Genomic DNA, 19,800 nt, shown 5'->3' with positions numbered 1-19,800 from the left:
TTATATGCCATAGAACAGGGGTCTTAATTTGGTAAATATAGGTAGGAGTCTGGGGCGGATTTTAGGGAGTGCATTTTTCTGAAGAGATGGTCCTTAGTTTCCTGTTGATCTGGCCTCTGCTCCAGGTGATGAGAAGAAGAATGTGAGAAATCCAGAACATTGCTAATGTCTGTTTCCTAACTGATCTATACCTCTGTATAATATACCTGTTGTGTACCTGTCTGTGTCAGAGCACCCAACCAGTTCTCTCCCTTTCCTTACTGTCTGGCAGGAATGAAAGAGTTCTGGAGGCGATGACAGAAAGAGCTGAAATGGATGAGGTGGAACGTTTTCAGCCACTGCTGGATGGATTAAAAAGTGGGACCTCCATTGCTCTCAAGGCATGTATACCTATGAAACTTGGCCCAAAAGTAGAATTCAAGATAGAAAGACTTAAGTTCATTTGACCTTTTAAGAGAATACATGGAGTGGTTACCAATGATATATATTTCAAAGTTCTTTCTGAAGGGAAAATGATTACCCTTCTCTCCAAGAAGGCAGAGAAAGAACTGTCTTCCTCATTATGAGATGGAAAAAAGCCATGGTATTTATTTACAGGCTAGAAAAATCAAGGCCTAGAACAAATGATACCATAGAATCTCTGGAATCCTTTAGACCTCTGAACTCTCCAGACCTGTGTTTAAACCAAGTTGTATTGCTATATATAAGGAAGTCATTCTTGTAGTTTTTGTACTGAATCTTCTAGGTTATATTTGGGGGCCTCAGAATGCATGTAAAGAGAATGGAATCTTGATCTCTAGGAGTTAACATTGACACAGCTGCTGAATTTCCTTATTTTAGGTGGGATGCCTACAGCTGATCAATGCTCTCATCACACCAGCTGAAGAACTTGACTTCCGAGTTCACATCCGAAGCGAACTGATGCGCTTGGGGCTGCATCAAGTGTTGCAGGTGAGATGCAACACTTCATTAGAAAGGCTGGGCTGGTTCCTTCCTGCTCTTATAACCCCATCATCCCTGGGAAGACTTCGGTTTTCAGTTTAAAAACCAGGTTGAGGGAGTGCCCTGGTGGTCTAGTGGTTAGGATTCAGCACTTCCACTGCCGTGGGCCAGGTTCAATCCCTGGTTGGGGAACTGAGATCCCGCAAGCCATGCGGCACGCCAAAATTTAAAAAATTAAAAAAAAGAAAAAAACAGGTTGAAATGTTTGGGTTTTTAACCAGCATAGGACACTTTTGGGTTCCCTGGCCTATACTTTTGCTGTTGACAGGACCTTCGAGAGATTGAAAATGATGATATGAAAGTGCAACTAACTGTGTTTGATGAACAAGGAGAAGAGGATTCCTATGACCTGAAGGGACGTCTGGATGACATTCGAATGGAGATGGAATATCCTTTTACTGACTGGGTTGAAGACACCAGACATTCAGTTGCATTCAGTTGTAGATCCCTGTAAGGAATGGTGTGGAGTTGATGACTTACACGAGGGCATTAGCCCTGTCTTCTTTGTAGATTAGGCAGGTGCCTTTTGATTGCCATTGGATATATTTACGTCATTGTGGACCAGAGAAGTTGGGAAAGGCGATCTGAGGGTTGCTCAACATGGAAGCAGCCATCAAAATTAGTATAGACCTCCTAGAACATGATAGCTTAGCTTATTAAGATGTAGAGCTGGTTTTGGGAGAACATAGACAAGTCAGGGAGTGAGGTTGTAATTTGCTCTCTTGTATGTTTCCATGAGACTGACGGGGAATAATTTGGTTACCTATTGATACTTGCCACAAGTGACTTTGAGGCAGTTACCTTTTTGTGTCTTGTCTACTGCTCGATTTTCAAGCCAAGTACTAGGAGTTTTCTATCTCTGTGTATAGTACCCCCTGACCCACTGGTCCCCTGGCCAAAGAAAATTTATAGAGCTTAAAGTTTAGGGCAGGGTTTACAGGAGGAACAGCTGTTAGAATAGAAGTGGCATCTTGCTACTTCTCCCGAGAGTTGGGCAAGCTACCTGTCAAACTTAGTTTCTAAATATATGCTTTCCTTAGCCTCTTCTCCTTTTCCACTGACTTCAGTGAAGTCTTCCAGATTCTCTTAAACACAGTGAAGGATTCAAAGGCAGAGCAACACTTCCTGTCCATCCTGCAGCACCTACTCTTAGTCCGAAATGACTACGAGGCCAGGTAAGGTGGTATACCTGTGGGAAGTTTTGAATTTGAGCCTAAGTGGAGAGTGCAAACTTCTTAAATTCAAAGATTGTCTGTAGAGAGAAAAGGAAAAGACAAAGACATGGCTTAGAGTTCATTTTTAGTTTCAGACATTAAGGGAGTTGCCAGTTGTCCCTTTAATCCAACTGAAAGGCATCTCTGTGGAAGAGATGAGAGTGTATAAGGTGAACTGCCTCCCTCTTTTGGAATGGGGTGGTGGGGTGGAGTGAAGATGATAGCAAAGGAAGGCAGCCATTTAAAGTTGATTCATGTTGGAACATGAGATTCAAGCAGTAGAGTAGAGATTCAGCAATAGTAGTATCCATCACAGGCAGGATCAAGCTCGAATTTTAGATGGAAAAGGATTTGCACTCGGAGGCAGATGGCAAGAAGTTTTGACTATCTGAAGTAGATGGGGTAGCTGCTGTGGAAGAGGGGGATTTCTTAGCATGGCAGCAATACTCTGTTAATTTTATGAAAAGGTCTTTTCCAGAACATTTATCCTCAGGTCCTTCTGCTGTCAAAACAGTTACCTTTCTTGATCCTGAATACCAAAATTTTATTTTGGTTTTCCTTTAATAACCTTATTTTGTTTCTTCTGTAGACCGCAGTACTATAAGTTGATTGAAGAATGTATTTCTCAGATAGTTCTGCACAAGAATGGGGCTGATCCTGACTTCAAGTGCCGGCACCTCCAGGTTGATATTGAGGGATTGATTGGTAAGCATATTTGTCTGTCTGGTTCCATAAAACATTGCTTCTTCTATCTTTCATTTTGCATCTTTCTTTCAGTGAAAATTTCAGAGAAGATACTTTTCTAGCCCCTGGTATTTCCATTTTCACCCTTTCTTAGGTGATATAACCAATACCTGTGCTAGGAATATATAGGCCTTTAGTTTATTTCTACATAATTCTAAAAATTTATCCTGTCTCATACACCACCCCACGTTTTGAAGGGTCTTCAGCTATTGTCTGCTACTCCTGCTGGTCCCAGAGATTCATAAGTATTACTTGTAGGTGTTCTCTGTGCCACCTGACATGGTGGCCTTACTGCATAACAGGCACTCAGAAATTATATGTTGAACTTAACTGAAAGTTCCATTTCTTTGTCTAGTACAGAACATTCTTTGTCTAGTACAGAACATTAAGAACATTTCTTTGTCTAGTACAGAACATTAAGAACATTTCTTTGTCTAGTACAGAACATTAAGAACATTTCTTTGTCTAGTACAGAACATTAAGAACATTTCTTTGTCTAGTACAGACATTCTTTGTCTAGTACAGAACATTCTTTGTCTAGTACAGAACATTAAGAACATTTCTTTGTCTAGTACAGACATTCTTTGTCTAGTACAGAACATTCTTTGTCTAGTACAGAACGTTAAGAACATTTCTTTGTCTAGTACAGACATTCTTTGTCTAGTACAGAACATTCTTTGTCTAGTACAGAACATTAAGAACATTTCTTTGTCTAGTACAGACATTCTTTGTCTAGTACAGAACATTAAGAACATTTCTTTGTCTAGTACAGAACATTCTTTGTCTAGTACAGAACATTAAGAACATTTCTTTGTCTAGTACAGAACATTAAGAACATTTCTTTGTCTAGTACAGAACATTAAGAACATTTCTTTGTCTAGTACAGAACATTCTTTGTCTAGTACAGAACATTCTTTGTCTAGTACAGAACATTAAGAACATTTCTTCGTCTAGTACAGACATTCTTTGTCTAGTACAGAACATTCTTTGTCTAGTACAGAACATTCTTTGTCTAGTACAGAACGTTAAGAACATTTCTTTGTCTAGTACAGAACATTAAGAACATTTCTTTGTCTAGTACAGAACATTAAGAACATTTCTTTGTCTAGTACAGACATTCTTTGTCTAGTACAGAACATTCTTTGTCTAGTACAGAACATTAAGAACATTTCTTTGTCTAGTACAGACATTCTTTGTCTAGTACAGAACATTCTTTGTCTAGTACAGAACATTAAGAACATTTCTTTGTCTAGTACAGAACATTAAGAACATTTCTTTGTCTAGTACAGAACATTAAGAACATTTCTTTGTCTAGTACAGAACATTCTTTGTCTAGTACAGAACATTCTTTGTCTAGTACAGAACATTAAGAACATTTCTTCGTCTAGTACAGACATTCTTTGTCTAGTACAGAACATTCTTTGTCTAGTACAGAACATTCTTTGTCTAGTACAGAACGTTAAGAACATTTCTTTGTCTAGTACAGAACATTAAGAACATTTCTTTGTCTAGTACAGAACATTAAGAACATTTCTTTGTCTAGTACAGACATTCTTTGTCTAGTACAGAACATTCTTTGTCTAGTACAAAACATTAAGAACATTTCTTTGTCTAGTACAGACATTCTTTGTCTAGTACAGACATTCTTTGTCTAGTACAGAACATTCTTTGTCTAGTACAGAACATTAAGAACATTTCTTTGTCTAGTACAGACATTCTTTGTCTAGTACAGAGCATTCTTTGTCTAGTACAGAACGTTAAGAACATTTCTTTGTCTAGTACAGACATTCTTTGTCTAGTACAGAACATTCTTTGTCTAGTACAGAACATTCTTTGTCTAGTACAGAACATTAAGAACATTTCTTTGTCTAGTACAGAACATTAAGAACATTTCTTTGTCTAGTACAGAACATTAAGAACATTTCTTTGTCTAGTACAGACATTCTTTGTCTAGTACAGAACATTCTTTGTCTAGTACAGAACGTTAAGAACATTTCTTTGTCTAGTACAGACATTCTTTGTCTAGTACAGAACATTCTTTGTCTAGTGCAGAACGTTAAGAACATTTCTTTGTCTAGTACAGACATTCTTTGTCTAGTACAGAACATTCTTTGTCTAGTGCAGAACGTTAAGAACATTTCTTTGTCTAGTACAGACATTCTTTGTCTAGTACAGAACATTCTTTGTCTAGTACAGAACATTAAGAACATTTCTTTGTCTAGTACAGACATTCTTTGTCTAGTACAGAACATTAAGAACATTTCTTTGTCTAGTACAAAACATTAAGTTCCATTTCTTTGTCTAGTACAGAACATTATTAAGAAAAATAAAAAGAACAAAGACTGCCCTTTGGTTATGTAGAAGGGCTTAGGCAGAGAGAGGGGAATACGAGAATTGGGAACTTGACTTCCTGACTGTTTACCTTCTTTTTAGATCAAATGATTGATAAAACAAAGGTGGAGAAATCTGAAGCCAAAGCTACAGAGCTGGAAAAAAAGGTATGTATGAGAGATCAAGAATAATTGGAATGTATCTTTCTTTATCTAAGGATTTTGATTTTTCTGACATGTGAAACAGTTACCTGTGATATATTCAGTGTTTAGCACACAGTAGCAGTTCCTAGGGGAACCCTTTCTGCTGTAGGTTACTCAGTGGAGAAAGTGGTGTGGTTGTGATCATGAGGAGCTAGTCAGTCGTGAGTTTGCACAGTTCTTGGGCCCCTGAGCAGGAGGAAAGACAGGTGACACTCTCATATAACATTGACAGCACTTGGGTTTGCTTGGCGACTCAGGCCTTTTATCCATAGAACAACAGGAACTGGAATATGTCTGAATTCTCTTTGATTAAGGACTCCTATTGTTTTTGTTTTTTTAATTTTTTTTTTTTTTTTTTTGCGGTACGTGGGCCTCTCACTGTTGTGGCCTCTCCCGTTGCAGAGCACAGGCTCCAGATGCGCAGGCTCAGCGGCCATGGCTCACGGGCCCAGCCGCTTCGCGGCACGTGGGATCTTCCCAGACCGGGGCACGAACCCATGTCCCCGGCACTGGCAGGCGGACTCTCAACCACTGCGCCACCAGGGAAGCCCAAGGACTCCTATTGTTGATAGGTTTTTGATCCTTGAGAATACTGGGATTGTGCACCTTAGCTGTCCTGGTTAAATGTCTTTAAAATCTTAGTTGTTGCTGTTTTTAAAAATAACTCCAAGTATAGATAGACTATGGAAATAATCCCTGGCTTCCCCCTCCTTTAACCTTGATTTTAAGGTTGAAATCATGGTGGCCTTTTTTCCAGGCATCCCTTGGGTCAGTGAGCTCAATGGATCAAGGATTAGCACAAAACAGTAAATTATGGGGACTAACACCTGGCCTTTGCTGAGTTGGAGAGCTTACTGGGAGCCTGATTTCTTTCTCCTCTAGCTGGACTCAGAGTTAACAGCTCGACATGAGCTACAGGTGGAAATGAAAAAGATGGAAAGTGACTTTGAGCAGAAGCTCCAGGATCTTCAGGGAGAAAAGGATGCATTGGGTTCTGAAAAGGAAAAAATTGCCACAGAGAAACAGAACCTGGAAGCAGAAGTGTCTCAGCTCACAGGAGAGGTAATATCTGAACAGAGAAGGCAGAGTGACCTGTAACTGCCATCAGCAGCCTCAGAGTGAGCTTGTTTTGGAGCAGGACTGTCACCTTACTCCCAGGGAGGGTTCAGATACTAATAGGTAATCTAGTTAGATGGCACATATTTTTAAAATCATAAGCTGTTTTGTTTTGGAAGTAAGTAATACATAGATGGAAAATTTGGAAAATACAGAACAACACAAAGAATAGATGAGTCACAGTACTACCCAGAAATAAAGATAATAGCCTTCTAATAAATTTAGGAGTAAATACTAAATAAACTGTTCTCATATTTGCTATTTTTCTCTTATTTTAGTCATCTCTGGACAGATTTATGCCCACACACTCTCTGCAGTTATAGATATTTATATGATCTGTGATACTTGATAACTTGATCACCTAGGTGGTTATATAATTACCTGTATAGCACATATGTTAATTACATACCTAGAATATTTGATTTACTTGATCTTTGCATTTTCTTTCTTTTTTAAAAAATTAATTTGTTTTATTTTTGGCTGCATTGGGTCTTTGTTGCTGCGCGCGGGCTTTCTCTAGTTGCGGTGAGCAGGGGCTACTCTTCGTTGCTGTGTGCAGGCTTCTCGTTGCGGTAGCTTCTCTTGTTGTGGAGCACGGGCTCTAGGCACGTGGGCTTCAGTAGTTGCAGCACGCAGGCTCAGTAATTGTGGCTCGCAGGCTCTAGAGCTCAGGCTCAGTAGTTGTGGTGCACAGGCTTAGTTGCTCCGCGGCATGTGGGATCTTCCCGGACCAGGGATTGAACCTGTGTCCCCTGCGTTGGCAGGCAGATTCTTAACCACTGCGCCACCAGGGAGGTCCCGATCTTTGCGTTTTCTAATCAAAGGGAGAGTTTAACATAAACTTTGAAGTTGCCGTTTTAATGCAAAGCATACTGAACTAGGAACATGAAGACCTGAATTCTAGTTTTGTCTCTGTCACTAAATAGCTATGTGACTTTAGGTGGAGCCTTTCAACTGTCTGACTCCTTTCACTCCCTTCATGTGTAAAGTGAGAAGTTTGGATTAAGTAACTTCTTGGGTCCTTTCCAGCCCCAGTGGTCCCTGAAGTGGAGTGAGAAGTACTCCCATTGGTGTTATTTCTTTAGGTTGCCAAGCTGTCCAAGGAACTGGAAGATGCCAAGAAAGAAGTGGCTTCACTCTCCACTGCAGTTACTGCTGCAGCCCCTCCTAGCAGTGCTACTTTCCCCCCTGCCCCTCCTTTACCTGGTGACTCTGGGCCTGTCAGTCCCCCCTCACCCCCTTTACCAGGAGAGGTTAGCACAGCCTCTGCACCCCCTCTTCCTGGGGGTGGGGCCATTCCTCCTCTACCACCTCCTCCTCCTCCTCTGCCTGGGGGTGCCTACATCCCCCCACCCCCTCCTCTGCCTGGGGGTACCTGCATCCCCCCACCTCCCCCTTTGCCTGGGGGTGCCTATGTCCCCCCACCCCCTCCTCTGCCTGGGGGTGCCAGCATCCCCCCACCCCCTCCTCTGCCTGGGGGTGTTGGCATCCCCCCACCTCCCCCTTTGCCTGGGGGTGTTGGCATCCCCCCACCTCCGCCTTTGCCTGGGGGTGTTGGCATCCCCCCACCTCCGCTTTTGCCTGGGGGTGTTGGCATCCCCCCACCTCCGCCTTTGCCTGGGGGTGTTGGCATCCCCCCACCTCCTCCTCCCTTGCCTGGAGGACCAGGAATGCTACCTCCCCCTCCCCCTCTTCCTGGTGGAATCCCTCCACCTCCTCCATTTCCTGGAGGCCCTGGTATTCCTCCACCTCTCCCTTTTGGAGTTCCTGCAGCCCCAGTTCTGCCATTTGGATTAACCCCAAAGAAACTTTACAAGCCAGAGGTACAGCTCCGGAGGCCAAACTGGTCCAAGGTGAGAATTTCTGTCCATCTCTTCATCAGTAGATTTTAAGAGACCACTTCAGTTTCCTACTTTGTGTTTTGTGCATGGTTGGGCTTCCCTTTCTTATGGCTCACATCTGTCTGTCTTCAAGTTTCACTCATGTGTATGTTTATTCAGCAGATAATAGGCAAATCCTATATGCTGGATATCACTCGGGAGAGTTCTTCGAGCCCTATACTCTGCTACAAAACCTAAACTTATCCTTAAGTTAATATTTTTGCCCTTTTCTCTGAGGATATGAGTGCCATGGGATACCACACAGTTTGATAATAGTCATTTCACCAATCTGCAAGGTACTGATAAATTTTGCTGATCCAAAAGTCATGGATTTATGGATACAACTCCCTACCACTCCCACCCACCCCCACCCCGGTAAATAAGTTACACAGGATATGTTTGCATGGCACAGTGTGTGTTTGAGAGCGCTGTGATTCTGCATCAGCCTTTTGCTTCTGGAAACCAAGGTAAAATAAAGGAGCTTAGGGATTTGTTCATATAAAGTGAACAAATTTGGTACAGTTCACCACCCTGATGGGAAAAGTGTAATGTAGAGCAAGGGAAGATGTGAAATAAAGCCTTAATGCTTCTAAAAGTAGAGGATTTGGGGTTAGAAGGAGGATAAGCAGCATAACTGATTCTAGTTGTTGAATAATCACCAATAAACACATAACCTGGAATCATCGTCTCCTGGTCCCACCACAAAGAGCATAGCTGTTCTCTGTGTCTCAGGTTAGTCTTATTTTAGTATGATGTTGACAATAACCAGCCAGCTGCTTCTTTTGCATCTTAATCAGTTTTCTAGGATGGAAAGTACAGAGCTCAGTTTAGTAACTCTTAACACCTGCCTGTATCCACAGTTTGTCGCTGAGGACCTTTCCCAAGACTGCTTCTGGACAAAGGTGAAGGAGGACCGATTTGAGAACAATGAACTTTTCGCCAAACTTACCCTTACCTTTTCTGCCCAGACCAAGAGTGAGTCCTTTCCTCTTTCATGCAAAGGGCCAGTGTAGGACTTAGAACATTTGTTAAGGGGGTCTCCCATTTCTTTCCCTTCCCTGGGTGAGGGTTGAAGAGAGCTGGGAGTTCCTATTCAGAAGAAAATAAGCTGGTTTTGTATTCTGGGGATGCTGGAGTTGGCAAAGAGAACTGTTGCGTGTACGTATTTTTCCCCCCAGTTTTTTTGCATGTAGGTATTTTACATGCATGTAGGTATTTTACACAAGTGTAACTTGTGGGGATATGAGGTTAATGTGACAGAGCTCAGGCTGGTCTGAGAGTATCATTATGATGATACTCTTGAATGGATTCTGGCACTGCCTTTAAGGCGCCTTCTTTAGACCTACATATGTAATTGATAAGAGCTGAGCAGAGTCTTTAGTAGGTGAGGTGGCTGAACAACTGTGTTTGTAAAATAACAAAGAACCATATGTGATCCCTTTTCTTTTTTCCATTTCTTTCCAATATCTGATGCTTTCTCCTTCCTGGCACTTTGCTCCTGCAGCTTCAAAAGGTAAGAATACAGAAGAGCCTTGTAGTTGGGTCTCTTGAATATTAGAGAAAAAAAAATGAAACAGATGTAAAGGGATTTCTCTTTAGAAAACTAAGACTAGAAATTGGGGATTGATTTCTCTTTTGCTAGGTTTTTCTTGAGAGTCCAGAAGGACCAGTAGCTCTGATGTTAGCTGACAGGGAAGAAAATTATTTTAAGTTGAAGCTACAATATACTTGCTCTTTCTTTGGAAGGTGAGGGACAACTTAAATAATACTGTTACTTTACATTTGTGTTGTATTTTACAAATTTCAAAGTGCTTTAACATATTCTACCCTATTAGGACTGCAAAGAAACCTTATGAGGTAGGTTGGGTGTATATTATCTCCGTTCCATAGCTTACATAGCCTTATTAGTTAGGTAGCTTGCCCGAGGTTTTATATGGCCAGATCCAGGGGTCTTGACTTCTGGTCTGTCTTTTCATATAAATTCTTGCTTTTCTTTTTCACCTTCATATCTTCCCCTTTATTTTAGAAGAGCTGATCTATTTTGCCCTTTTCTTTCTTCACTTCCTAATTCTTGTGGTTTCGTGCTGTCTTGTGATGGGACACTTACAGTTATTTCCCCAGAGGGATGCAGTATTTGCAAGATATTGTCATGTACCTAATGACAGTTATAACCTAATAATTTTGTATTTCCATCTTCTTCCAGCTTTTTTGTTTATTTAGAGGTTTATTATGACCCTAGTGATGACAATTAAGTGCAACTTCAGAGCACTCCTCCCTCCCCCTGCCAGTAAATAAGCATTTTTAAAGACAGTTACTACTTTTTTCCTTAAGTGATCTGATGGGACTAGGCTGCACTTCATTCTAATAAGATACCTAACAGAGGGAGTTTTCTGGTGGCCTAGTGGTTAGGATTCGGTGTTTTCACTGCAGAGGCCCGGGTTTCATCCCTAGTCAGGGAATCATCCCGCATGCTGCATGGCGTGACACAGCCAAAATACAAAAAAAAAAAAAAGAAAGAAAGAAAGAAAGAAAAGAAACCTGTGCCTCTGGCAGCCCCTAGTTACACATATGTATCTAGGAGTCAAAGATCACAGTGTTCAGGCCTGCCCTGTTGCCCTAGCATTCTGGGCAAAGTTGCCTTTTCTTCTAAGAGATATATCACCTTCTGAACTAAAGTTCAGCTCGGAGAATTACTTCTACCTGCTATTAAAAATGCTGTGATAATGACCACTTATACTACTCTAGAATATCAGCAAAGACTAGTTGACAATCAAAATCAAATTTGTAAGTTCACAGAATACATCCCTGTGTTGGCCTCTGGTGTCATTTTCTTTCTGGTGGCTGCATTCTGAGTGCCACTGCAAACGTACACTGACTCGGTCCCTTTTCCTGCCTGCTCTGTCACCATCCTTCTTTTATCCTGTACATTTGTATTGCTGTTGATTGCAGTGGAGTTTTCTGCAGTTTAGTGGTTTGCCTCGGCATTTTATTCCCACTGTGAATTGGTATGTAGTGTGTGTGTATGTATATATATATATATATATATATATTTTTTTTTTTTTTTTGGCTGCGTTGGGTCTTCATTGCTGTGCAAGGGCTTTTCTCTCTAGTTGTGGCGAGCAGCATCCACTCTTCATTGCGGTGTTCGGGCTTCTCATTGCGGTGGCTTCTCATTGCGGAGCACGGGCTTTAGGCGTGCGGGCTTCAGTAGTTGTGATTTGCGGGCTCTAGAGCACAGGCTCAGTAGTTGTGGCACACGGGCTTAGTTGCTCCGTGGCATGTGAGATCTTCCCAGACCAGGGCTTGAACCCATGTCCCCTGCATTGGCAGGCAGATTCTTAACCAATACGCCACCAGGGAAGTCCTGGTATGTAGTGTTTTTTTTTTTAATTAATTAATTTTTGCCTGTGTTGGGTCTTCGTTTCTGTGCGAGGGCTTTCACTAGCTGCGGCGAGCGGGGGCCACTCTTCATCGCGGTGCGCGGGCCTCTCACTGTCGCGGCCTCTCTTGTTGCGGAGCACAGGCTCCAGACGCGCAGGCTCAGTAGTTGTGGCTCACAGGCCCAGTTGCTCCGCGGCATGTGGGATCTTCCCAGACCAGGGCTCAAACCCGTGTCCCCTGCATTGGCAGGCAGATTCTCAACCACTGCGCCACCAGAGAAGCCCTGTAGTATTTTTTAAATACCTAAACAAGACCTTATCTCATCGTTTGTTATTTTCAACAGTGTAACCAAACTTTTTAATGTTCTTTTAGCCTTCAATTTCTGCCCTGGAAACTATTTTCTGTTCATTGATGATTCTAACTTCCTGACAGCTTTGGCTCCCGCCCCCGCCCCTTAAATTATTCTTAGAAATCTCTGTATCTTAATCTGAAAGGAATAAGTATGAATTAGTCAATTTAGTTTAGTGTCAGTATTGATTTTCATGTAATAATAATCATCATTAGTAGTTTGCTGCTACTTTGACGAAGGACATTTCTAGCTAGTCTTTAAATATCTTTACTTTAGTTAGCACTTTCAGGTGTTAAATTGGCACCCTGCCTTAATTTCCCAGTCTTTTTATTAGGAAGCACTAGAGAAGGTGTTCTTGAAAATTATTAAATCATGAACAATTTTCCAAACATCCTAAATCTTACTCATTTAAAACAATTCCTGGGATAGATTTTTTTTTTTTCCTATCAAACAAGTACTTATGGTTTACCCAACTCTAACAGTTATCACATGCAACGAAACCTTCCTGCTTGTCATCAACCACACTACATCTGTATGTTTCCAGTCATCTTCTCCCAAGAAACAAATGCTGCTCCCTTTAAAAATTATTTCTTCCTTGCATTTTCAGTGTTTTACTGACTTTAATGTTTGGTTTATTTTTTTCTTCTACATTTTCTTGCTTTCTTTTCCTTTGAGTTACTCTGCAAGTCTATAGTGATGCAAGCAGTATTTGAATGTCAGGGCTTGTTCTAATGTGTATTTCTTGGTGACAGAATAGTTGCTTTGACATCGTGTACATGGGCATCAAGTAGCAGATGGAGGTGCTGCATGTGGACCCAGTGCCACAGTACCCACCGTGATCAGGGTAACTCATCTGCTCTGCCTTTTCTGATGCAGTTTTGAGCCTCCCTCTCTTGGTGCTCTGGTTGACAGACTTAATACAGACTCCTCCCAAGTAGCCCCTTTCTTTCAACATGGCCCCCCAAAAACACTTTAGTAAAAAAGACTTTAGGCTTCTAGAGTTTAGGTTTTTATCAGGTAAGGAATTTCAAGCTAAGAAAACTTCAGAGGTGAGGACTCAGAGGATCTAGAGCTCCTCAGTATGAAGGCAAGGTTTACTTTGCTTTTGGTGCTTTGAACATCTCTAGTATAACATTTCAGAATACCTTCATTCTTAATCCTTTTTTCGAGTAGGTAACCAGTTTCAGTTACCAAGTCTCTCATTCATAGCCTTAATATTGATGGTATAATTAAATGATAGATAAATACTCATTGCCACTCTATAACTATTTCATCTTCCAGATGAAGTAGAGATATGGGTTAAATAATTTTTTCAAGGCCTTATAGTAAGTGCCAGAGGCAGGATTCAGACTCCAGAGTGTGACTCCAAAGTCCTGCTCTAACCCCCTGCTTCCCAGATGTGTATGTCCCTGCCCTAAGAGCTTCTGAAAGCTTAGATCCAGACAGAAGCTTGAAGAAGGAGATATGCTGGCTTCTGCTACCACCTCATTCATTCTGTCACAAATATTCTTAAATTGGAAGTGACTCTTATGAGTACAAAAAAGGAACAACATTAGATTAGGGAAAGTAAGATACCAGATATTTAGGGTTGAAGAAGAGAAGCCATGTTCTGATTACAGTATATTCAACTCTAGCAAAACTAATCCAGCTGGAGAAGCACGACATGCATATCTAGTACATAGACATCTTGCTTAAATGATTTCAGCCCAGTAGTTGCCAGTCTTGATGAAGAAGTTATCTGGACACAAGGTTTGCATAATATTGCATTGTTTCATCTCTCACTTGCTAAACACAACTCTCTGCTGTTTGTTAAGCATAGCTGTATCCCCCTTATATTTTAGTGGTACCTGAAACCTCCCATATACTGATGGCTCCTCCAGGAATGAACATCAAAGAAAACATCCGCCTCACTCTTGACATCTGCCTCCTGTAGGTCAAAGGTCTCGAGCCACTGCTTCATTAAGGTTCAGGAAGATGTGTGCCTTTTACTAAGAAGAGCTAAGAGAGAGGAAGTGGTTCTCAAGTTTATACTACAGATTCTTTTACGCATTTTTCTCTCTTAAGGATTATTGTCTTGTTTCTGATCTCTTGACTTTCTGTAAATCAGGAATTTACTTAGTTGATTTATTCCTTGACAGAGAATACTTTGAATTTTGATTTGATAGGCAGTGCTGTAAAACTTTTAGTCCTTTTTCACTCTCATGCTTATGGTTATCAGCCAGGAGTCTTTTTTTTTTTTTTTTTGCGGTACGCGGGCCTGTCACTGTTGTGGCCTCTCCCGTTGCGGAGCACAGGCTCCGGACGCATAGGCTCAGCGGCCATGGCTCACGGGCCCAGCTGCTCCGCGGCACGTGGGATCTTCCCGGACCGGGGCACGAACCTGTGCCCCCTGCATTAGCAGGCGGACTCTCAACCCCTGCGCCACCAGGGAAGCCCTCAGGAGTCTTTTATCATGGTTTCTTTGTTGAATCTGCTTCTTGAATTCCTTGGGAACATGTTCAGTAGTTAAATTTTATTCTTTTTCATCTTCTCCTAGGGAGCATTTTCATCACTGTGGTGGTGGCCTCAGGTCATTATTTGTATGTACAAGATAACTAGTTTTTCATTCTGCTTTCCTTCTCTTACTCTCTTTTGTTGATATCATGATCCCATTAAAAGTATCACCTCTTAAAACGTAGGGTGGTAAGTGATAACTGATGTCCGAAGTACAGTGATGTTTTCCTTTTTTGGTTTATTCCTTCCTTCCAAAAAAAATTCTGCTCTTGTAAGATCCACAAGCTAATCGTCCTTAGTAGGTGTGCGGCGGTGGACAATATGTAGCATTAGACCCTCTCCCTGTTAAAGTATGAGGTGCATTTCAGGAATTACGAGCATCAGAGCAGTTCTACAAGTGGTTAATAGCAGTAATGTTGAAAGAACTCTGGCTAAAAAGTAAGATCCTGGCAAAAAGCTGAGAATTTCATAAACAGTAACAATATTCTAATTAGGATTTGACTGTCGGCCCAGATTCCAAGGTTTGTGCTGTAGTCGCGCAAGTCTGAACTATTGGTGACAAGCGGTAGGTTTACCTGTCTACTGCTGTCCCAGAACCTTCTTGCTTAAGGCTTCAGTCTACAACAGGAGCCTGTGTTGGGGAAGCAATCCCATCTTTCCCAAAAGGGATCTAAGGGTCTTTTTCCTTTTCCCTGTGATCCTTTTCTGTCCACTAGGTAGCACCCACCCAGTTGGATCTTTATCAGGAAACACCTTAGTGAATCTTTACAGCCTCTGCAACTTTATCCTCTAGAAATAAGATTTTCTAAGAGCTCCTCATGCTCCACCTTAGTCAGTGATTCTTTTGGCAGAAGGGTGTCTGTTTCATCAGTTCCCTACCCTTTCAAGTGTATATATAGGATTAGGACCAGAAGTGCTGCTCAAGTGAACATTTGTCTTTTAATTACTTGCTACTCTTGGATTTTGAGCAGGGTCAGGCCATTAGCTCAAAGCAGTTGGGAAGTTCTGTAATATCAGATAGTACTCCCTTGTGATTTAAAAACATAAATCTACCTGTATCACCTGGGGTTATGAGGACTCCTGCATGTGGAATAAGTACCACACTTCCTCTGGGTTGTGATCTCCCATCATCAGTGGTATAAAAGAAGAACCGCAACTACCCCCTCACATATCCCTCAAAACTCCAAACCTTGCCATCACTATTTGCCTTGAACCCACTGGATCTAATATTGTGTCATTTATCTAGGTTTATATCACTCACCACAGGAAGGCGCAGACTCCCAGGTTCCCCTCATCTCCCATACTCGAATCCCCATAGGTTCTGTGTGTCTCCTATTCTGCCTCCTCCTGCCATCCCACCTGAGCTCTTGAAACCTGTCCACTGTGCCCTCAGGAATTCATGGTCCATTACTAACAAAATCTCCTATATCATCGACTTCACTTTGTTGCTCTAACAGAAACCAGGCTTTCCCTTTTGCCCTCTCGTGTGTTTTTTTTTTCCTCTCATAAACCTCACCCCAGTGGACCTGAAGATGGGGTAGATGTCCTCTTTGTTCTTCATTGCCACTTTCAGATCAGTCCACCTTTTTCTTTCCTAAAAACCCATAATTTTGAATCTCATGACATCAAGTCATAATCACCCAATTTCTCTCTTTGTGCTGTTGTCTACTAACACCCCAATTTATTCCTCTGTAGTACTCCAGTGCTGTTTCTTAAATCTTAGCAATTTCTGTATAAAAGGGTCATGATCCTCCCAATATTCTGGCCTCACATTTCCTGGCACTCTTCTTTTCTAGTGATGATCTGTCCTTCACCCCATCTCACCCATCTGTCTTACGGTCATCACCAGAACTGCAGCCCCTCCACAATCTCAATTTCATACCACCCACCTTCCATTTTTTTTCTTGTGAAAGATATAGTTTATGTCCAAAAAATATGTATCTATTGTTGCTGTAAAAACTAGATGTAATGCTAAGTGAAGAGAAATTGAACCATAGTAGCAGCACAAAATAAAATGCTGAAATAGTTTCATTCTAGCGAACACAAGACATGGTCACAGAATTCAAAACAGGGTGCTGTGGATGTGAGTTTAGAAACAGAAGAAAGATGAGAGGGTATTTCTTAATAGTACCACCTTCTATCTTTTTACCTTGCTGTCTTTGGTACCCTGACCCCAACAATCCTCCAGCCCTACTGAGACGCCACTCCATTTATCCTTCAGTTTTCACTGTCCTTCACCCCCTTGAAGACTTCACTTTCTTCAGGTAAAATTATCATTAATAATTATAATAACCCTTCCCTAGGTTTTTTTTTTTTTTTCTTTCCCCATTTCTCTCTCATTGCATCTTACTTGGTTTGCAAGATCACAGTCCTGGTTATTAATTCCATCTCTATCCACCCTGCACCTGTAGCGGTGCAAGTGGACACACTGGAGAAAAGGATACAACTTGCTCTCCTTGATACACTTTCTTCTCTTGGCTTTCAGGACAGCAGGGTCTCTTTCTCCTGCCTCACTGGCTGTTTTTTCTCCTGTCTCTCCTCTGCTCAGTTGGCAATATTGCTTGGCCTTGCCAGGCAACAGATATTAAACATTTCTAGTCCATTCAGTTTCCTACTCTCCTAAATGATTATTTCGCACCTTTTCTCTCCTCAAAGGCCCAACACCTCCCTCATCCTCATTCTTAGTTGAGGATGTTTTCTTTCTACTTCACTGAGAAAATTGAATTAGAAGAGGAGCTTCCACAGACTCCCACCATTACTTTTACCTACTTTCTGTGTCTTCCACTGTGACCATGTTCCTGTCTAAAGCCAGTTTCTGGGCCAACGTGATATCCTCATTTCAACAAATGTATAGAATACACTGAAAGTATAAAATCTCCTTCTCCCCTCTCGACCATGGTTAACCATACCTTTCATATGCATATGTTATTCTAATAAAGGAATAGGTAAAATCCTTTTCTCCTTTAGTTCAGGAAAGAAAATGTAGGAAATTTTCAAATAGAACCATACTGGAAAATTAAGGGGCAGGGGAATTAAAAGATAAAATTATAGAAATGTGAAGGTATGTACATATTTTTAATGTAATGTGTGTGATCCCATTTGGTATCCACTGCTCTGCCTTTTGCTTGACATGTTTTAGCATCTCTTGATATCATTAGATCTACCTCATTTCTTTTTTCTTCTTTTTTTTAAATTGAAGTATAGTTGATTTACAATGCTGTGTGAGTTTCTGGTGTACAGCACAGTGATTCAATTATACGTATATATATTCTTTTTCATATTCTGCCTCATTATTTTTAATGGATAGTTGAATTCTGTCAGATAAATAGTACAAGACGATCCCTTATTGAGAATTTAAATTACTGATTTTTTATATAACAACAAACAATGCTGCCAGAAATATTTTATATTTATCCCTGCATACTTGCATTTCTGCACGGTAAATTCTTAAAGTAAAATTTCTGGGCCCAAATTACTAGGTGTAGGATTGTACCACTTTACACTTCCACCAGGAATAAGAAACTATTATAATTTCTGATAGGGCAAAAGTGTTACCTTGTTTTAATCTGACCACTAATGAGACTGAACCAAAGGTTATCCATCATACCTTGACTCTCTCCTCATCTGTAAAATGAGATAGATAAACCTAAAGATACCTTTCAGTTCTAAACTTATGGTTCTCTTACTGTATTTTCCTTTTTTCCTTGAATAAGCTGTCTTCGGTGTTATCTGTCTACACCTCACTCTTGTTTTGACAGCTTTCTAAGTTCTTGTGTTGGTTTACTTGTTTTGGTCTGAGTTTCATGCATCTTATCCCATGCACTGGGGCCAGGCATTAGGACTTCCTCCTTGCTTACAACCAGTATTTGGGGATAGAGAGCTAAACTGGTGTAAAACTTTAAAACTTTTGCATGAAGCCTGCTGGTATAGATTCCACGGAAGACTTACTGGTGGAGATTTAAGGGAGGGTGTAATCAGATAAAGATAATTAAACTTTAATTCCTTCTAAACTAGAGGAATTTGATATATTTTATCTGCAGTGTGCTCTTCTCCTTTTTCACCACCAGATGGCACATGGAGCTCTTCTATTTTCGATGTGTCATTGTTACGTCTGGTAGTGACGCAGTCACGTTAGAGAGAGGCAACCTCTGTTGTTTTCAAATACACACTGCCTGGTATGCTGCCCTCTACCTGTCAGGAAATTCACTTGGAGGACTGATAGTAAAACGAAGACAGGAAGCTATGACTTGCCCTTTAACGAAAGCATCTTGTCCTGTTGCAGCTTGTATTTTTATAGGAGCAATATTAGTGCTCTTTTGGGGGCCCAGAGGCTGGAGAATGCTTTTGAGTTTGTTTTTGTTTTAGTCTGATATTTTCATGAAAGCATAGCCTTCATTTCAGAGGGCTTAAAGAGGGGCTTAAATTTTACCAGCTTGGTAGTTCATTTTGTAATCCCATTATATACACGTTCCTAACACCATCTTTGTCTCAATTTCTGCTGAATAGCTACTTTAGGCACACAATAGAACTACCCACTGATTATATACTGATAATTTCCCAGGGATACTATACTGAATTTCCTTCAGGGAATTCCCCTAGCCTATCTTGGGTAGAATTTGCTGCTGCAGAAAGGCTTTTACAGTCAACCCTTCTGTCATTTGTTAACTCCTGATTATCTTAAAATAATCCCAGTTTTAGAGCCTCTTTCTAGCTATTCAGACTTTAGTTTGTGCCTCTGTTACTATTCTAGACATAAACAGACTGAAACTGTATCTTTTAAACCCAAGGTCCTATCTCCCATTACCTACAGATTCCAGATTTTATTTCTGACAAAATGTCCTTTTATATGGCATTGGCTGAGACTCAGGCCATCTGCCATGGGATGAGTATTGCCTAAATTTCTGTCAACTTAGTGCAGTTAGTCCTTATCCTTAAATATCTATTTCTACCAGTAATTCCCAGACTTCAGTGTGCATAAGGATTACATGAGGAGTTTGTTAAAGGTATAAATTCCTGGGCTCCACCTCCAGAGATTCCAAGGACTGTAGAAGGGTATGTTTTTAACAAGCTCCTCATGTAATACACTA

At 41.0% G+C, this 19,800-nt stretch overlaps 1 protein-coding gene across 1 annotated transcript in view; it reads left to right on the top strand.

The window, feature by feature from the left end:
- The window catches only part of DIAPH1 (diaphanous related formin 1), a 97,465-nt gene that overhangs the window by 34,600 nt on the left and 43,065 nt on the right, over positions 1–19,800 (top strand). Inside the window, exons 9-17 of the mRNA XM_079916506.1 lie at positions 272–380; positions 841–951; positions 1,271–1,389; positions 2,061–2,177; positions 2,806–2,921; positions 5,394–5,458; positions 6,377–6,556; positions 7,696–8,463; positions 9,351–9,465. Coding sequence (XP_079772632.1) covers positions 272–380; positions 841–951; positions 1,271–1,389; positions 2,061–2,177; positions 2,806–2,921; positions 5,394–5,458; positions 6,377–6,556; positions 7,696–8,463; positions 9,351–9,465 — 1,700 coding nt within the window. The remainder of the gene's footprint in view (positions 1–271; positions 381–840; positions 952–1,270; positions 1,390–2,060; positions 2,178–2,805; positions 2,922–5,393; positions 5,459–6,376; positions 6,557–7,695; positions 8,464–9,350; positions 9,466–19,800) is intronic.

This window comes from Stenella coeruleoalba (assembly GCF_951394435.1).
Source record: "Stenella coeruleoalba genome assembly, chromosome: 3".
NCBI classification, from domain to species: Eukaryota; Metazoa; Chordata; class Mammalia; order Artiodactyla; family Delphinidae; genus Stenella; species Stenella coeruleoalba.
This window is presented reverse-complemented; position numbering and strand designations above follow the sequence as displayed.